Source organism: Hibiscus syriacus, unplaced genomic scaffold, assembly GCF_006381635.1.
Source record: "Hibiscus syriacus cultivar Baekdansim isolate YM2019G1 unplaced genomic scaffold, ASM638163v2 tig00112501_pilon, whole genome shotgun sequence".
NCBI lineage: Eukaryota > Viridiplantae > Streptophyta > Magnoliopsida > Malvales > Malvaceae > Hibiscus > Hibiscus syriacus.
The window spans coordinates 595,860-615,932 of NW_024063348.1; the positions used below are offsets into that span (position 1 = coordinate 595,860).

The 20,073-nt window shown below is 33.8% G+C and overlaps 4 protein-coding genes across 4 annotated transcripts; 3 read left to right on the forward strand and 1 right to left on the reverse strand.

Moving 5' to 3' along the window:
• The first annotated feature begins 472 nt into the window (after positions 1-472).
• LOC120180812 (serine carboxypeptidase-like) lies at positions 473-4,428 on the forward strand. Its single transcript, XM_039186105.1, has 9 exons — positions 473-819; positions 1,586-1,754; positions 1,932-2,051; positions 2,178-2,321; positions 2,439-2,589; positions 2,793-2,881; positions 3,401-3,659; positions 3,936-4,069; positions 4,165-4,428. Exons 1-9 carry the CDS (start codon positions 488-490, stop codon positions 4,288-4,290), a joined length of 1,524 nt encoding a protein of 507 aa, XP_039042036.1. The 5' UTR covers positions 473-487; the 3' UTR covers positions 4,291-4,428.
• Positions 4,429-5,101: 673 nt separating this feature from the next.
• LOC120180820 (protein phosphatase 1 regulatory subunit INH3-like) lies at positions 5,102-5,582 on the forward strand. Its single transcript, XM_039186113.1, has one exon. It carries the CDS (start codon positions 5,147-5,149, stop codon positions 5,435-5,437), a length of 291 nt encoding a protein of 96 aa, XP_039042044.1. The 5' UTR covers positions 5,102-5,146; the 3' UTR covers positions 5,438-5,582.
• A 3,231-nt stretch (positions 5,583-8,813) lies between these two features.
• LOC120180802 (chorismate synthase, chloroplastic-like) lies at positions 8,814-14,636 on the forward strand. The gene is made up of 13 exons (XM_039186095.1): positions 8,814-9,074; positions 10,172-10,322; positions 10,561-10,637; positions 10,763-10,821; positions 11,262-11,345; positions 11,449-11,541; positions 11,959-12,039; positions 12,243-12,374; positions 12,562-12,664; positions 12,815-12,909; positions 13,454-13,519; positions 13,883-13,967; positions 14,221-14,636. The coding sequence occupies exons 1-13, from the start codon at positions 8,942-8,944 to the stop codon at positions 14,367-14,369; spliced, it is 1,308 nt and encodes a 435-aa protein (XP_039042026.1). The 5' UTR covers positions 8,814-8,941; the 3' UTR covers positions 14,370-14,636.
• A 2,290-nt stretch (positions 14,637-16,926) lies between these two features.
• On the reverse strand, positions 16,927-18,649 carry LOC120180803 (GATA transcription factor 8-like). Its single transcript, XM_039186096.1, has 3 exons — positions 18,411-18,649; positions 18,073-18,177; positions 16,927-17,961 (listed from the first exon to the last, which is right to left on the reverse strand). The coding sequence occupies exons 1-3, from the start codon at positions 18,615-18,617 to the stop codon at positions 17,266-17,268; spliced, it is 1,008 nt and encodes a 335-aa protein (XP_039042027.1). The 5' UTR covers positions 18,618-18,649; the 3' UTR covers positions 16,927-17,265.
• Between the last annotated feature and the right edge of the window lie 1,424 nt (positions 18,650-20,073).

Here is a 20,073-nt window from a genome sequence, read left to right on the forward strand (position 1 = left end):
TAAAAAATCTCTACTCGACTCATATTCGATTCGAATCGACAAAAACTTTAAATTGAAGTTGAATTATAAAATAAAATTTGAATAACTCAAAAAATTTAATAATTAATAAATTAATATTTAAGTTTGAGTTGAATTCTCAACTCATGATATACATATGAAAAATATAAAAAATTATAAATATATATATATATTGTATATAGTTATAAAAAAATATTTATATTAATATTAAATAATAATATGATATTATAAATATGTATAATTAAATTTAAGTAAAAGCTCGAATAACTCAATTAGAATTTTATAATACTCAATCCTAATTACGTTATTATATCAAATATATGATATAATATATATATATATATATATATATATATATAATCAAAACTACCATTCCTCGTCACGTCAGACTGTCAGTTAGCCTCTCTCTATGCTATATATGTTCATTTCTCATCTGCTTTCCCCTCACTTCTCTCTCCCTGGGGGAAAAATGGCAAAATCCGAACTTTTATGTGTACTTTCCTTTTTCCTTCTCTCTCTCATTTCCTTCTCCGCCGCCGATTCCTCCGTCGTAGACGAGCTACTTCTCGCCGGGTCGAATTTTCCGTCCGTGCAAGCAAAGCAGATGATTAGGGAGTTGAATTTGTTTCCTAAAGAGGAAATCAACGTCGTTGATGAACACCGGGTTTCGTTGTCGGAGGGTCCGAAACTGGTGGAGAAGAGATTCAATTTCTTGAATTTGGAATTGCCTGGTGGGGTCTCCGTTGAGGATTTGGGTCACCATGCCGGCTATTACAAGCTTGCTAATTCTCATGATGCCAGGTAAATAATAATAAAAGAAATACCACTTCTTTAAACTGGGACTTTTTTTCAGTTTCTTTGTTTCATTTGTGCTGGGGTTTGAAAGCCATTGAGTTATAGTTATTTTTGTATCTTAATTAGTGAACGATGCGATTAATCGACTGTTTTATATGAATTTGTAGGGATTTAATGGTTAAACCCGATGAATTGCATAATCACAATGGTTTATAATTTAAAAATAACTTTCTCAATAGCATGTTTTCCAGATTTCAGCTCCCTTCTGATGCTGCTAGATTAGTTAAACTTTAAAACTATACAATCATTCCTTATTTAATGTTCCATCATCAGTTTATACAGTCAATGGCTTCCTTTTTATTGGGTTTTCTATTATTTTGCTGGATGAACGGAAAAGGATATATTAAGTAGCATTTGTGAACTTTGATTTCAAAAGATGGACCTGGACTTTAAAGATAGTGTACAGTCTTTGGTAAAACACATATAAACATAACATCCATGATTATTTCTCTAATTCTGGGAGTTTTTGGATTCTTATCAGCGGTGAATTTGAAATTCTTATAGATATATGGCAATTTGAAATTCAAGTTTTTTTATGCCTTTCAAATATGTAATCATTTTAAATCTCAACTAATTTATACGTATTGTGTGAATCTTTCTCGCAATTTTTTTGGAAAATGAAGTCCAAATCAAAATCTTTAGATTCATCTTCCCAGCCTTATCATTAATGAAATACCTTTGTAGTGGATTAACGTCTTGCTGTTTTTGGCAGAATGTTCTACTTCTTCTTTGAATCACGCAATAGCAAAAAGGACCCTGTTGTGATCTGGTTAACTGGAGGACCAGGTTGTAGCAGCGAATTGGCTGTGTTTTATGAAAATGGCCCCTTCACCATTGCTGATAACATGTCTCTTGTTTGGAACCAGTATGGTTGGGACAATGTATTTTTCTTCTTCTTATTTTTCCTTCTTTAGTATTTGGTATTTGCACAATTAATGTTTAATTTCTATCTTTCTTATACTAATGTAATATTTAAAAGTTTTAACTTTTGGGATACTGACTACTGATGAGTGATGAACTTTTTCCCCGTATTTCTCCCTTTCTCTATTTCTTTGTAGGCATCAAACCTTCTTTATGTGGACCAACCTATTGGTACAGGCTTTAGTTACAGTTCTGACCAAAAAGACATTCGTCATAATGAAGATGAAGTTAGCAATGACCTATATGATTTCTTACAGGTATCTGTTTGTCTTGGAAGATGGTTTTCGTATATTTATTTCAATACTGAATTATTTATAGTCTATACGATGTTGTTAAGGAGAAATAAGTTGTTCTGACTGGGTTTTTTCCTTTTATTATGCTAGGCATTCTTTGCGGAGCACCCTGAGTTTGCAAAGAATGACTTTTTTATAACTGGAGAATCATACGCTGGGCACTACATTCCAGCTTTTGCTGGTCGAGTTCACCGAGGAAACAAAGCCAAGGAAGGAATTCATATAAACCTAAAGGTGCATTACTAACTATGTGGCGTAAAAGCTTCTTCTTGTTATTTTTTAATTTCTCACAGTTACAATTTGTCAGGATCTAATTCCTTTTGCTTGCTTCAATGACAATGTTTTTAACAGGGATTTGCTATTGGTAATGGCCTGACTGACCCTGGAATCCAGTATAAAGCTTACACAGATTATGCTTTGGACATGGGGGTAATTAAGAAGTCTGACCATGATCGTATCAACAGGATGGTTCCCATTTGTGAGATGGCAATAAAGCTTTGTGGTAATTTTGCATCCGAAAAGGCTTCCTTTTTCCTAAGAGCATTCACTATATTTTAGGTCTACTGTTTCAAACTTCAAAGCCTGAATATAGTGGTTAATGCTATTCTTTTTGCTTCAGTTTTTCATCTTACCTTATTAAGGTATATCACAGATTGAATCATTGCTCTGCTTATCTCCACTTTTTTTGGAAATACAAATTTTCAGGCACTGATGGTACAATCTCTTGCATGGCTTCATATTTTGTCTGCAATACAATATTCAATGGCATCATGAAACTTGCTGGTGATACTAATGTAAGGGACATGATTTTTTCTTTTAATTTGATATGGTGTCTTGTTCTGTGAGAGGCACGGAACAATTGCTAGTCATTTTTTATTTATTCAGTTATTTGCTTTGCTCAAGCATTAAAGTCATCTTTTAATGCTTAGAAGCATACTTTGAATTATTTGCATAAAGGGCTTGTGGTTAGTCTTCTTTTGTTTTTATTTTTCGTTTTTATGATTTTTGCTCAATATCTTGTAAAGTAGAACAGGCTTCTTTTTCTTGCAGTGTTGAACTATCTTTTGTATAAGAGGTCTAGGGAAATGTTTGTATAATCAATGTCTAAAGAAAGAGTAAATAGAACAGTTTATTAATGGTAGAGTAGGACCTGATAAATGACCTTTATGTCATTGGTATTCTTTTTTTCCGAATTTATATGCAAAGGGTTCCTCGATATTTTTTCTCGTTAAACAATGTATCTATAACGAAGCTCTTTGTTGCAAATAAGTTGTTGAGAAGAGTAATCATGCTCTGGTCTTTCCTGTCTGCAGTACTATGATGTTAGAAAGAAATGTGAAGGGAGCCTTTGCTATGACTTCTCGAAAATGGAGACATTTCTGAACAAGAAATCTGTTAGGGATTCCCTTGGTGTTGGGAATGTAGATTTTGTGTCCTGCAGCCCTACAGTCTATCAGGCAATGCTGGTCGACTGGATGAGGAATCTGGAAGCTGGTATTCCTGCTCTCCTTGAGGATGGAATCAAGCTTCTTGTATATGCTGGGGAATATGATCTCATCTGCAACTGGCTTGGTTAGTATTTTCTGTTTCATATTCTAGGGATAGGAGCATATCCATTTTATTGGATCCGATTGCAAGTATCGGATATGAGCATGTGTGCAACCCATGAATGTTATGTTCTTTCTCTATTTGCTCATTTGTTTGAAGGGTCGTATCCTCCTACCCTTACCCGTTATACATTCAACAATTGTGTTGGATATAGTTATTTCTAGAAAAATGAAGAGAGGATCAATTATCCGGCTAATTACTTTGTCATTTATATCTTCACAATTTATTGTACTTTAACAGGCAATTCAAGATGGGTTCACGCAATGCAATGGTCTGGTCAGAAGGAGTTTGTAGCATCTCCTGAGGTTCCTTTTATAGTTGACGGCTCAGAGGCCGGAGTCCTGAAAACTCATGGACCTCTCGGTTTCCTCAAGGTCACCACTCCACCGACCATATCCATATTTTTAATATATAGTTATATCGATTAATTTCACAACGGGGCTGATATAACTATGTGATAATCGAACAGGTTCATGATGCGGGTCATATGGTTCCCATGGACCAACCCAAGGCAGCATTGGAGATGCTGAAAAGGTGGATCAAGGGTACGCTATCTGATGCCGTTGATTCGGATAAACTGGTTGCTGAGATGTGAGCTCCATTACTTCAGTGCTCGAATCCGATGTAGTTAGCCTTTGCAATGGGAATAAACATAGTTTAAGATGTATTCATGCGCCTAGTTTCAATACCTGTAAATATTTGCATGTGGGTGTAATGCAATCCTAGTTTTCTTGGTATTTTTAAAAAGATTACCTACAAATATGAACCAAAGAACTTCTTCTTCCTCTCTTGTAAGGGATAGCATCAAGTTTGATATCTAAGTTATATAATTTTGAATCTGAATTTGTTTGTTGCTGTTCATAATAAATTATACATTAATACAAATAACATATTTAGATATTCGAACTATTCATGTCCAAATGAAACAATTTTAATTATGAATATATGAATTCGATGTTTGTAAAAAGTAAAATAAATTTTACAAGTCAAACATAAAATGGTTATTAAAACTATACTCATCATTCGGAGTTATCAGATAACACATCTATATCTATCCATGGGATGGATCACAGTCGTATATATACTCTAACTTTTTATTTACCATTAAAATAAAAATATTTGTATTAAATATACATTTTTTATGATTAAATCCGAATAAATAACATTTTGAATAGTAAGTAATGATGGCTGGAATTACAAAATATTTCATAGTCATGTGTATTGACACTTTGACAGGTCAAATTTTCGAATGAGAAAAAAAAAACATCGATGGAAATTAATTAATATATGATTTTAATATATAAGCTGCAAATTTTGACAGACTCATATATTGCGCTCGTGTTGTACGCACGTGTGGATAAAATAAATTAACAAATGCAGTATCGCAGCTGATATTTAAAGCCGATTTCATAAAATAAAAATAAATATCAACGGCGGTAATCTCTCTAGCAATGGCTCGACCGATGGCAACGAGCGCATCAAGCAGGGCATCACCGTCGACATCCTCCGTCACCACCACCCTGACGATCGAAAACAGCTCGGCCTCCGCTTCTTCCTCCTCGCGACCTCAAGAAGCCCTCGTCCTCGAACTCCGTCCGAGGAAAAAGAAAGTTACGTGGAAAGAAGGAACCATTGACAACGAATTCATGAACAAGAAGAGCTCCAAGATCTGTTGTATTTACCACAAAGAAAAGCCCTTTGATGAAGACGACAGCGACGATGACTGTCACGATCATCATTAACATCCATCCAACGACAGCGATCCATCCAAGGATGGCTGCAGGCCCAGCCCAAGCAATAGCGCCTAATTTCTGCTTTGAGATATTGGTTTATTCCCTTTATTATGGATGTAATGAGCAAATTTGATGAAACTCTATATCGGTTTTGTATACTTTCTACCTTTATCGCACATATATGTATTGATGTAGAAGATGAATTGTTTTGATTCTAAAAAACTATATGCAATTGGTATGTTTAGTTAACATGTAATAGCTAAAGATGAATTTAACCTAGGTCACTGCTATCAAGTATTAATGTTTCCCCTAATATTTGAGGACGACTTGAGACACCTTGCACTTAGTATTGGATACAGGTTTCCAACATGCTTAGATTTTCTGTGTGGTTGATGAGATGATCCAAGAATTCCAGCATCGAGAGAGCAAAAGGTATGCTTCTGTTAGCTTTGTTTTACAGGCATGTTAGACATTTGTTTCATTCATACTACATATCACATCTATGTAACTCTAATTTGATAAAGAACTGATACACTTTCCTTAGTTAACTGTTAATAGGGCAATGGGGAATCGGATTATAAATGGTAGCGGAATATTGACTACAATTTTTTTTACATATACGTTAAGCGATGAAACAAACACTTTTGGTGTTGGTCATATGTCCTTTCTTCTACAATAAGATTCAAAATGGCCTCATTATTGGATCTTTGCTTGCTTGAGAATGCAATTTTAAAGTGCCAGTTCATCTATTTCTTTTCTAATGATCCTGGTGTTTCCCTTTCCTTTAACTTCTTTCGTCTGTTGTTGCTATTGCCTTAGTGGCTTAGTTTACTTATCTATTGTTGGTGTGGGAGGAGTGGGTTTCAGAGAGTTTGATGGCCTGTGAGAAGACTGTAGATGGGAGGGAGGGAGGAGGTTTGGAGGTCGGAAAAGGAACAAGGGTCATCATGTGAAACCCTTGTTAGCAGTTGATACTGGAAATATGAAGCATGCCTAGGTTAAACAGAGTTATGAATCATACCCTTTAGGCTCTTGTTGGGGGAATTCTTGGAAAAAACTTGACTAAGCTGCAGAGTGGAGAAATGGCAAGATGACCAATATCCTACCTAGTTAACTGCAAGTGGGATAGAGAGGGAATCAAATTATGCACATGTACTCAATGTATAAATAAATACATTCAGCCGCAAAACAAGAATTTTGTAACCTGTGTCTTTCCGATTCTCTACAATCAGATTCAAAATGGTCTCATTTACTGATGTTGGTTGAGAATGCAGTTTTCGTTGGTGTCAGTTTCAGTTCTCCTATTCCTTTTTTGGATGTTGGTTGAGGTTACATTTTTCCTTTTCTTGATCTCTAAATGTCCTCCATCCCTCACTTCCATTCTTCTCGCCCACTTTCGAATTCTTTGGATCTCCCGCCGCTGTCTCATACACAAGAGATCGGGAAAAGGGAAGGGGGAACCGTGGTGTGAGGAATGGGGATGGGTAAGGGGGGTTAGAAAGATTGATATCATTTAAAAACAGAAGGGAAGAGGATAACAAAAAGGAGGGTTGAGAGGTGTGAAGCTGTGAAAATGTCCGTATATGTGTAGCACCTGAGCAGAAAATGAATAGCCGTAGTGACATTGCTTATCACTTCTGTCAATCTGCTGATCTCTACTCTTCCTCAACTGTCTTGAATAGGCCTCAGGTTTTGGTTTATGACTCGGTAGAAACGTAAATGGTGTACTACTTTACGTGGTTTGGACGAACAATCTGAAGTTGCTTTAGCTGATGATGTAGCTGCCAGCACGATGTATGGTGAAAAACCCATCTCGAATATAGCCCATGTTTCAGACTCAGACTCAGTAGCCACTACTTCAATAGTGACTACAATTTGTCTTACTTCGGTCGACTTCATGACTGCATCGAACAGTTTATAAAATTGGCTGCAATTTTTTCGGTGGCGGATAATTCAAAGAAAATAAATAAATTAAATGTTTAAAACTAATAGTCGAGGAAATGGAGGGAGTGGTTTTAGTTATCCTCTTTTGTTTGATTGTTTTGTCCTTCCATCTTTTTTATAAATTATATCCCCGCATTATTTATTGATCAACCTTGTTTTTGGATGGATCCGACCTTGGCTACAACAACAAAAACGAATATTGTGTCCGACAATGGTGTACATCGATCGGTGGACAACCTACACAACAGACATGATCGTCCTATGAATAAAGAAAGAAAATGAAAGAAATAATGGGAAATTACATTTAAATACATGTCCAAAACGATATTATTTTGGGGGCATCAGCATGAGGCCAAAATGATGTTACGTGTTAACCCGAGACTCACTAGGGGGTTCGTGTGTTTAAATAAATAGGTTAAATTCTCTTTCACCACATCCCTATTTTATAAGTTATTCGTTAGATAATGTTGTTATGATACGAGTGGCGACTCTATAATCATATTTCAAAAAAAAATTCTTTATGTTTTCATCCTCCGGTTTTCTTTTTTATTTCCTTCTTGTGGTTCTTTATTTCTTTAAATGCTTCGGTAGCTTTTCTTTGAGGAGGAAGAAGATAAAAATTGAGGCTTTTAGAAATTGAAGGTAAATTTATTTATTTTTATTATTATTTTTGCTTAAACATGACTTGGATGTTAGTGTTAGAACTAAATCATAATGAATACTAAAATTAATCAGATCTAATCATGTTAAATTATCAATAATAAAATACTAGATGTGGAAACATACTTGAATTAATTAATAGGTTGAAATCTTTGAATCTTTATTGATTGTGATATTTCAGGAAGATAGGTTTTATGACTCTCCAACATGTAAGAGTAATAAAAGTTAACATATTTATTGGTATCACTACCTCTTTATATATATTGAATATTAGGTTAATCTATTAAGTATTTATAATTATGTCATTTATTAAATTATAAATACAACTTATGATATCTATAATTTAATTGCACAACACTTTAATACCTATAACACATATAACATAATTAATCATTTGATTTTATTTCATAATTCATGATACTATTATATATTATACATATGTACTCACAGTTATGAAATTTAAACCAACGGTTAGGTGTAATAAAAAAAACAACTTCATCCAATCCTAATAATCAAACTAATATCTAATTTAGGCGATAACCTATTTTCTAATGAAAAGAAATGAATAATAAATTTATAAATTATATATATTTTGAACTTATAATTAGTTAAGTGATATTTTATGATTTGTTATAATTAGGGACTATATGTGTAGTTTACCTTATTAAAGTTGTTAAAAGAACTATTTCAAAAAAAAAAAAGTTGTTAAAAGAAATATCGAGGGTAGTTGAGCACAATAACCCAACAAGCAAAACCTACCAACCCCACTCTTCCCTCCCTTTCGAACAGCCACCTTCCATTCCTACCAAATCTTCCATTTTTATTAGCTCAAATATCTTCTTTATTTCTTTCAATCTCTATTTTCATTTTTGTTTCTTTTCTCTTTTCAATTTAATTTTTAAAGCTGTTATGGCTTCTTCCATTATATCCAAGCCTTTCCTTGGAGCTACTAAACCCAATTCTTCTCTTTCTTCTGATCTTCAAAGACCCTCGTTTGCCCCTACTCATATCTCAATCAAACCGACAACCCTCAAAAAGCTTCGTAGGTTTTCTTCTTTCAGTTTCAATTCAATTTGGTTTCTGTATTTAAAAAAAAAATTACATTTTTTGGTTAAAGGTTTGATTTTGACTTTGGTTTTTTATTGCTTTTAATTTTGTTTGTCTTTGTGGCCATATTGGATTTTTTTTAGTTTTCTCTTTTGAATTTAGTAGTTTATTGCGATGTGAGGATTGTAAATAGAAATTTTTATTCTGATGTTGAATTTAAATTTGAATTTTCTTAGCAATCATAAACTTCAATTTTTCTGTGTATTTTGAACATAGGACTCAAGTTAAATACGGTTTTGACTTTTGAGCAATCACTGATAGAGCATTGCCATCGGGTTTATATAATGTTTGGTGTCATTTTATATTTTGTTAGAAAAACTTTATGGTCATCATGCTAAAAGACAATCATCATGAATTTGTGTATAATTTTACAATGATGTACTTTTATAGTCTTATTTACAGATAACGGTCACAAATGGTCGACTTTATGCAATATTTTGTGTCAGCATTGATCTGTTTATCTGACATAACGGCTAAAGTTGATATTAGGTTCAGACGCTTGTAGAGTTGTAATAGCTATAGAGCTTATGTTCATGTGTTTTGATATAGGAATATACTGTCCTAATCAATGAGATTTTTAAGATCAAATAAACACTATAGGCTAAGAGACATACAGGAATCTATAATATTACATGGCAGTGAATTGATTTAATTTTAGAGTTTTCATCATTAAAATTGATAGTAACATGTTGCCATTAGGTCCACAAACATCTTTGGGTGTCTCTAAATAGCATCAGATATATCTCCATTGTGTGAACATAACTGGGTGACTTCCTCTTAAACTGTGAAAATTTTCTGTGCTTGCATTGACTTTGTGTGACGCGTAGGACATACCAGTTTGCTACCATTGAAAACCAATAATTTAGGATGTGGTTCTTTTAAGGCTCTGATAGAAGCTTAAATTGTACTAGACATTGTAGATTGTGATTGTGTCTTTCTGAATATTTTAATATTATGAGAAAGAATTTTTACAAAAAGAACATTGGGATTAAGTCGAGCTTATGAAGTCTGACAAAATGTGTTGCCTAACAGAGATACAGGCAGCTGGAAGCACATTTGGAAATTATTTCCGTGTTACAACATTTGGAGAGTCTCATGGAGGTGGTGTTGGTTGTATAGTTGATGGATGCCCTCCTAGGATTCCTCTCTCAGAAGCTGATTTGCAAGTTGATCTTGACCGAAGGTACTTGATTATGGAAACCTAGCATTATCGCTTGAATTATAATACTTGCCTTTAGATAAAGATTTGTACATCCTTGTCTGCTACATTTTTATTACATATCCATCAAGTGGTAGTTATGGAAACAGGGTTTTCCTATGAATGATAGAACACAAATGCATAACTTCCTTTTATAGCATTTTGCCTCTTTTGATGCAAATTTCTTCATCATTTTTGATTAACAGTCAATAGTTGTTTTCAGGAGGCCAGGTCAGAGCCGAATTACTACCCCTAGGAAAGAGACTGACACTTGTCAAATATTTTCTGGAGTTTCTGAAGGTCAAATATATATGTTCTTTTAACCCTGGATCTTCCAAATTTTTAATGTTATCTTTGGCCATCACTGTTGCTGTTTTGTATCTGATTTCTTGTTATTTAGATGTACATTTCATGACAATCTGCAGGAGTGACTACTGGAACACCAATCCATGTTTTTGTTCCAAATACTGATCAGCGAGGACATGTAAGCATCTACTTATATGTTATTGGGGTTCTAAAATGGGAAAAGTAAACCAAAGTTGAACAATCCTTTGTTTGATTTTTATAGCGTGGTATATAATTTTAATGGTTGCAGTCTATTTTGAATTATCTTTAGAAATTAATCTATTTTGCATTCTCAAGGCTCATTGAGCAATTCTTGAGCTGATAGTGCTTCCGGACAGTGAATGAGACCTTATTAATTAATCCGATGATGTAACTATATAAACGGTAGTCATCATTTAGAGCCAGTCAGGTTTACTACTTTGAGTGAATTGTAGTAAACAATTTCAGTTTAGGACCATGACTTTGACATGTGAGCTAATTTAAGGATATTTGTATGTTAGGGACGTTATCGATTTTGACTTAATTGTTTGTTATTTTGGCGTCTATAAGGATTCTTTAATGATGTCATTTTGCTTTCAGGATTACAAGGAAATGTCAATAGCTTATAGGCCTTCTCATGCTGATGCCACTTATGACATGAAATATGGTGTCAGAGCAGTGCAGGTAAAGCCTTTTGGTATCATCATAGTATTGAGGATTCAGCCGACTTTTTAAGAGGTGCAGATTTGTTTGGACCAATTTATCTGATTCCGACTTGTAACTGAAGGGTGGTGGTAGATCTTCTGCCAGAGAAACCATTGGAAGAGTGGCCCCTGGAGCTATTGCTAAGAAAATTCTGAAGCAGTTCTCGCGAACTGAGGTATGTTTCAAGCTGGTGAGATTGATCTCTATTTTTCTTCTTGTTCCTTGTGATTATAATTTGCTGCATCTATTCACTGAATCAATGATAATACTTGTACTCAGTGAACTAGTGCAGTATATTTGATTAAGTTGTTTGCACTTGCAAATTGATTCATGCCTGACTTTACTAACAAGTCATAAACTAAACGAGGAAAAAGTACAATAATAATAATAAAAGAAAACTCAGACCCTGACCTCTGTATTCCATGTTGCAAACATCTGCCTTGCGTAAATTAGTGCTTAGAATCACTATAGCATAGCTTTAACTACATTTTCAGGATTCAGTTCATACAAGTGCAGACTCTACTTCTATTATTGAATCATATTTGTCTGTTATCTTTTTCCGGTTTCATCCTAATGGTCACTTTTTCTTCAGGTTCTTGCCTATGTCTCACAAGTTCATCAGGTTGTGCTTCCAGATGGTTCAGTTGACCATGACACTGTAACTCTTGACCAGGTTAACTGAAGTTTATTCCCCCCCCCCCCAATTTCCTCTGATTTGTTTTGGTAGTTCTGAAAAAGCATTCCTTGTATGATATATATATATCATGCATTTCATCTACTTTCGCTCTTGTACTCCTCTAGATTATTGATTCCCCTTCGATTACAGACCAATTTATTGTAGCCATTATTTAACTATTTTCAACTAAATATTGCCAGATAGAGAGTAATATTGTAAGGTGCCCAAATCCTGAATATGCTGAGAAAATGATAGCTGCTATTGATGCCGTTCGGACAAGAGGAGATTCTATTGGTGGTGTTGTCACGTGCATAGTGAGGAATGCCCCACGTGTATGAACCCTCTCTGTTTCTCTCTCTCACACTTGTGTTTCATGTGCATTGCCTGTGTTGTTTCATTTATTTATTTTGAAAATTTTGGTTGCTTTTGACCTTAAAATGACAGAAATGCTTTAACTTGTATAAGCCAAAGTCAAATAGAAGCTTTCTATGGTATTGAAAGTCTATATTTTTGTGTCAGGGGCTTGGTTCACCAGTTTTTGATAAGCTTGAGGCAGAGCTTGCTAAGGCTGTAATGTCCTTACCTGCGACCAAAGGATTTGAATTTGGCAGTGGATTTTCAGGTTAAGAGAATTTTATTTTGGTGCTACTGTTGCATTTCATAAAGTTATCCTGAATTGATTTTTCCAGTGGGTAGAACATACACTAATGCTATTACTTGCGAGATTTGTTTTTGGTTGTGTTGCAAGTTGTTCTTAGTAAAATCCTTGCAGGTACTTTTCTAACTGGCAGTGAACATAATGATGAGTTCTATACTGATGAACATGGAAGAATAAGGACTAGAACAAACCGCTCTGGTGGGATACAGGTAGTTATTTTTCTGTTACTCTGTGTCTGTCTGCCTAGCAATACTTATATGTTATTCAGAATCAAGTGAGAGATGGATACGGGTACATAATATGTCTGATATGGTTATTTTCAATTTTTTGAAAATTCTTTTAATATATTTGAACATTGTGCAATATCCATGTCCAAATGTGTCGGAAACACGTGTTGGGTATGAGTATTTTCAGGAATGAAGAGTCTAGATAACTTAGCTCTGCGAGTGGCTTTTGTCTCCAATGCACCACATACTAGCTGGTTTATTTGTAGTCCCCAAGTTCTTGATTGTTGGGTAAACTTTGTGTTTTTCTTTAAGTATCCATGCCCAAATCATATTATGATATATATATATATATATATATATGAAGATATGACCCTCCAAATGCATGGAAAAACTTTAAAATATTGAATATACTCATGTTGGACTCGTATTTATATCTGATACCTTCATCTGAATCCGAGTAACATTGGGGCTAAGTTCATGTGTTCAACCTGAGAATTATGATATTACTTATAATGTTCTCCTACAGGGTGGAATATCCAATGGGGAAATTATAAACATGAGAGTAGCTTTCAAGCCAACAGCTACTATCAGTGTAAGTTTGATCTCTTTTTGCCTTCTTATTTGTTTCCTATGCTCTGTGGCTATTATGATTTGATTTATATATCATCACATCATTTAATATTTTATGATAAATTTTCCGGCACTTCGGGAACAAATTCTTTTACCAAAATAAACATTTTAAAAATATATTTTTTATTAGAAATGTTAATATCAATTTAATCAAATTTTGTTAACATTCATAGTTTTCATTGGAAAAGAAAACGGAAGATAATTAATGTTAAGGTCATAATAAACTCTTAATTAAATAGTTCTGTTTTAATAACTATGTTGGCATATTCACGAAGTTTTGGCATATTCGGTTAAAATTGGTGTCAATTTGTGATACTTTCTGCAGAAGAAGCAGCAGACTGTGACTCGAGAGAAACAAGAGATCGAACTGTTAGCTCGTGGTCGTCATGATCCTTGTGTTGTCCCTCGAGGTATTTCTTTGGATGATAATTTTCCTTTGCTTCGTTGTCATCTTTCTCAAATGAGTTTATATCGCCCCTTTTCTTAATTCTTTCCACCATCTCTCTATCTGTGATCCTTTGTGGTTGCCCTTCTTCAAAGACAGATAGAACTATGATAATTTCATCTTCAACCATTTATCTCTTATCTTCATATCCTTCACTTCCAAACAATATTTCTCATTATCGTTTCGGGTTGTCTTTGGTTTTGATTTGGACGAAACAGCGGTGCCGATGGTTGAAGCCATGGTAGCCATGGTTCTCGTGGACCAGCTGATGGCACAACATGGACAGTGTAACTTGTTCCCGATCAACCCCGAATTACAGGAACCCTTGAGCTTTAATCTCCCAAAGTTTGAGCAGGCAAATATGTAAACTTTTTTTTTGGTACAAGCAAAATATCTGAACTTTAATGGTAGCAAAGTCACTACAAGATCTCCATTGTCATAGCCTCAAAATTTTCATGGTACCAAGTGTTATGAATGAGAATGTTCTGGTCATACCCCATTGACATATCTATTTTGATTTTCTTTATTTGGTATGTGGTTTTCTTTTGTAATTTCATGATTGACTATTGTTGGATTTATTTTCCTATCTTGTAAACAACTTATAACATTAATAAATGTTTTTTTCTTCGTTGTATTTATGTTTTACATTTGTGTTTTTTTGACATATTTGGTCAAATATACAAGATATGATATTTTAAGGTGTTTTTGGAAGAACGATATTACAATTTTGGAGATTTATAAAATGCTAGCATTTAGAAATAGAAAGCATTATTTTAAAGTTAGAGTATTCGAATCTATTGAGTGATTTATGTGGTAAAAGAGAGTATTGTTCTCTTTAGAGGATCCGACTTTAAACAGTTGTGTTACACAATGTGATTTGTCAATGGTTGATAAAGATTTTGAACAAATTCTTACCTTGTTATTATTGTAAATTAAAAAATATATATTATAATTTTTTAAGTTAAAAATATATTATAATTAAATAAAAATGATATTATTGAGATATAAGTTTTCTATTTTATAGGGGGTGTTAAATAAATCATATTATGATATTTTTTGAAAAATCACCTAATTAAGTATTTGAAATATTTACTTTTTGATTTTATATTTTTTCTCACCGTCTATTTTATTAATCAGAATTAATAAAATAAACCTGAATTAATCTATTAACTCGAATAAACCATTCTTAATTTACCTCATGGAATCAACTGTCTTATTCCTAGCTGATAATGAAGAAATCAATTGTACTGTTGATATTGGGTTCTTGCTCTACATTGTTGCCGTTATCACCCTCGTCTTTACGTCCTTCAAACTTGGCATGGCCTTGGTAAACGAACAGAGACTAGGGGTCTGTTTGTTTAGCTGTAATTGGTTTTCCAGAAAATGAATTACTGAAATTTGAATTACTGGAATTTGAATTACTGAAAAATGAATTACTGGAATTTGAATTCTGGAAAATGAACTACATTTCTGTAAAATGAATTACATTTCTGGAAAACATCTGGAAAACGTTTTATGATGTTTGGAAGATGTTATTTAAACATTTTTTCGGTATATTTTAGTGAAATAAAATTTTATAAATTATATTAATTATTTATTAAAGTAATAGTACTATATTATATTTTAAAAATATTAATTAGTATATTTTAATATCTTTACTAAAATATTATTGAAATATATAAATAATATTATTTATTATTAAATATATAAAAAAAATTATTATATATTATTAAAATAAAAATATAATATCTTATATTATTATAATATAATTGATTATTTTATATAATATTAAAAATATAATATTATATTATTATAAATATTAATAAATATATTTTAAATATTTTAATAATTAATATTTTGATGAAAATGATATTAAAATATTTTATTAATATTAAATTCATAAAATAAAATTATTTTGAGTATTTTTGCTTTGAAGTGAAAAGTTCGGAAAATGACTTACGGAAAATGAATCCGTAAGTCATTTTACAGAAAACACAAAGGAAATTATGTTACTAGGAAAATGAATTACATTCCGGAAAACGAATTACGTGAAACAAACACGGGAAAACGTTTTCCGGAAAACGAATTACGTGAAACAAACACGGGAAAACATTTTCCGGAAAACGAATTACGTGAAACAAACACGGGAATTCGGGGAAAACCAATTCCGTAATTCCAATTACGGGAAACAAACAGACCCTAGATTTGATGGCTTTGAAGAATCAGCTTGGCGGTGGTCTACTTTCATGGAATGCTTCACTCCATTTGTGCAAGTGACAAGGCGTTCGATGCAGTCGGCAGCATCAAAGTGTCATCAGTTTTAGGCATGAAACTCGGTGGCTCCATCGATCTGGAATTTTAGCTTCTTGAGAGTGACCGACCTTTCCAATAGCAGCTTGCATGGCAATATCCCCTGTGAAACTGGGCAGTTGCCAGTTGAGATCGCTTCGTTCTGAACTTAAGCCAGAGTAATCTCCAAGGTAACATCCTTATGGAACTTGGGGATTGCTCATGGATGTTCCTGGAGGAGTATGTAATCTTTTCAGGCTCATGAATGTTCGTATCAGAGGACACTTGCTTACAGGCAAACTTCAGAATCTTGGACAATTTGACCTCTCTTTGAACCGCTTATCTTGTGGAGTTCCATCCTCCATTGACACTCAGTAATTGCAAAGATATGCAGAAGGTGGTACCATACAGGAATATCAGTGAACTAGTTTATGTAAGATGGCATTGCCAGAACCATTGGAGGAGATTTTAGATTACCGATTGATTGAACAAATCAAAGACATTTTCAATAGAAAATAAATTCTCAAATTTCATTACTCGTCTCATTCTTTTGATTTATACTAAAATGAACTGCAAAAATTAAGAATTCTCACCAAAAAGATACATAGACCCCAATAACTAATGGGCTAATGGCATTTCAAGGACCTAATCGTTTCTAAAACCTACAACTTTGCTAACTCTCAAGCTTCCATTTTCTCTACCCTTTTTGCCTCAAAGTTCTCACTACAATCTCTCTCTCATTTAAATATTAGCCATCTAATGCTCCTATTTTCTCTATTTCAACCCTGTGCAGGAAAAAATAAAGATCAAAGAAATAAAATAAGGAAAGCTATGGTACTCAGACTTGGGTATAAATCGAATAAAGGTGTGTGTTTGTTGTGGTGAAGTTCAATTTTTCCAACACTTTTCATGTATTTGAATGATCTTTCGAGGTATATAACCATACCCATGATCGGATGTGTTGGCTCGGACCTTCATATATAATCCAATGTAGGGTTGCTTTTAGTGGGAATCAGCTCTGGTGAATTGTTGTCGATCATTGTTGTGGTAGGTGCTAGTGCACAACTTTTGGTTCTCATCTCCAGTACTTTCTTGTGAGAATTTGAGTGTAATGACGGAACAAACGTCGGACTCGCAGCAGGCCGGTACTCTGGGAAGAGCCTGCCGGACTTGTATCGGACTCCGCAAGCATTGCAAAGGGTTTTCGGACCCATTGGCCCTGCCCTCCATTGTGGCGTCTTTGTTATCTCGCAATGCATACATTTCCCAACACCTTGTGCAGTTGGATTTTGACTATCATCAGCAATGCCTGCTGGAGCTGAAAGTGATAGCTTGATCTTCTTCTTCTTCTTCTTATGTTCCGCATTAACTTGTTTCGGTAATTTGATCAGAAGCCGGGACTCGGCATAGTTCTCAGAATCCGACAGCACATTCGGAAATGCAAAGGGCTGAGGAATGTCGCTCTCATTGACGGATGAAGTTGGGGAGATCAGTGGAACTCCTGGAAAACTATTGAACATGGCCGGACGAGGACATTTGCTGCGTGCACATCTGCGCTTCCCAGGAGCAGCTGTCTCAGGACTGCACGTCAATGGTTTCGCTCCTGAGTAGGAGCTGCTACTTTCAAGAACTGAAATCGGACTGCAAGTCTGGAATTGATGATGGGATGCCTGGAAATTTTGGTTAAACACAACACAAATACATGAATATGCAAAAATTTATATAACTCGAAGTACTCATGATCCATGACACAACAAGACATATGGACTATTAGGTCTTACCATACTGATGGAAGATGACTCTTCTTTCTTAATTGTCAAGCTTTCTCCACTGTGAGAATCTTCAACAAAGTTTGACATCCATTCCAATTGAACAATATCTTCATACTGCAAAAACCAAATCACCAGATTCAAATCTCATTTTAGTTGCATATTCCAACTAATATATGGAACAGTTTGCAAAATTTAATCTGTATGGTATAGAATATATAATTGAAATTGAAATCCTTTAAAATTAGCTAAATTTCACACACATAAAAATCAACTTTAATAAGCAAAAATAAGCAGAAAAACTGCTTTCACTAAAAATATATATTTTAAAAAGTAAACACAACACTAACCGGAACAAAGAGTTCAGCGGAGGGGTCGGAAGCACTGTTGTTGGAAAAAACTGGGTCGGAACAAGGTAATGACTCGAGCTGAGTTGTCCAAATGCTAGGAAACGCGGCGGAGGAGTCGAGTTCGACATCTCCGTTAGGGAAGTCGATGAGGTCGTCGAAGAAGCTTCCACAATCTATCTCATCAATGAAATCTGTTGATCCAACCATATTTACTTATACGAAAAACTTAAACAAACCTGCAAAAAAAATAAAAAAACAGAAATTATCATTACTTCGTCATTTCAATTTCTTAGTTAAAGTAGCCCTTACTAAGTTATCACTGTTTTTTAAAGCTATATTTCGAAATTTGATGAACAAAAGGAAGATATAGAGTGATTTTGAAGCAAACCTTAGACACCCGTCAATGAGCAAAACTTTCCGGAAACAAGAGATGACTTGGAGGAAAACGAAGAGAATTTTCTCGGGAAACCTGAAACAGTAGTTGAAGAAATTGAATTTTTAGTGTATAAATTGCTTTGATAGCTGAAATATAGAGTGAAACTCATTCATGTAATAAAATTACAGCAGAAAGCTTCATAAATTTTCTAGTGTTGGATGAGTGGAAAGTAGAAGTGGAATTTGAAGCCAAAATAGCAGAGAGTTAGATGAAGAAGAAGCAATGGAGTGTGAAAGAAATACCTTGAAGAAGAGAGGAAATGGGGAAAGTTTTGAAGGTGAAGAGTAAGGAAAGCAAGGCTTAAAAGGGAGAGGAGAGGGGTAATAATGGTGATTTGTGAGCTTCCTTCATTGCTAGCTGTCTTTTACTTGTCTTGATGTTGTAGCCCACTTTCTCCCCGTTTCCCCTTTCTCTCTTTTTATTTAGAGTAAATTAAGTATTTTGTCATTCAACTATCACTTTTATTCTATTTTATTCACTAAACTATATTTTTTTAAATCATATATAACATTACGTTTTTGTTCTATTTTGATCATTTATCGTTAAAAAATAAAACAGAACTACTGACATAATTTTTTTATTTTTTCCATTGATGACACGTAAGCATTACCATTAAATTTTTTTACAGTAAAGGATCAACATAGAATCAAAACGTAACTTTAAGTATAATTTTAAAAACTATAATAGTTGAATGAACAAAACGAAACTAAAGTGATAGTTGGATTGCTATATACGTAGTTTACCCTTTGATTTATTTATTTTTCTTTATAAGTTTTCAATTGTAGTTCCTAACATTTAAGAACGTCTACTAAAATGATCAGTAAATATTTAGGGCGTTAATGTTGGTCATTAAAAAAATATTTTTATTTAGTCATTTCAATTGTATGACTCTAACATTTTAGTCACTCATGCCACCATGTGTAGGGCCTTTTATCGAGTGAGTAGATCGTGAGTTGAGTAATGTTTGATTCAACTCAAAAATTGTTTGACTCGATTCGGTACTCCATAAGCCAGATAAAATTTTATTCGATTCATGTTCATTAAAAAAAACTTATTACTCGATTCGATTCAACTCGTTATTCGTTAAGCTTACCGAAATTTTTACCTCAATATATTGTCAGGAGGCAATTTCTAGTTTGTTGTTTAATTAATCAGCCTGGAAAATATTTTAATTCTCTTTTGTTTTTTGTTTTATCTTTTTTAATAATGTACATAGGATGCAAATGT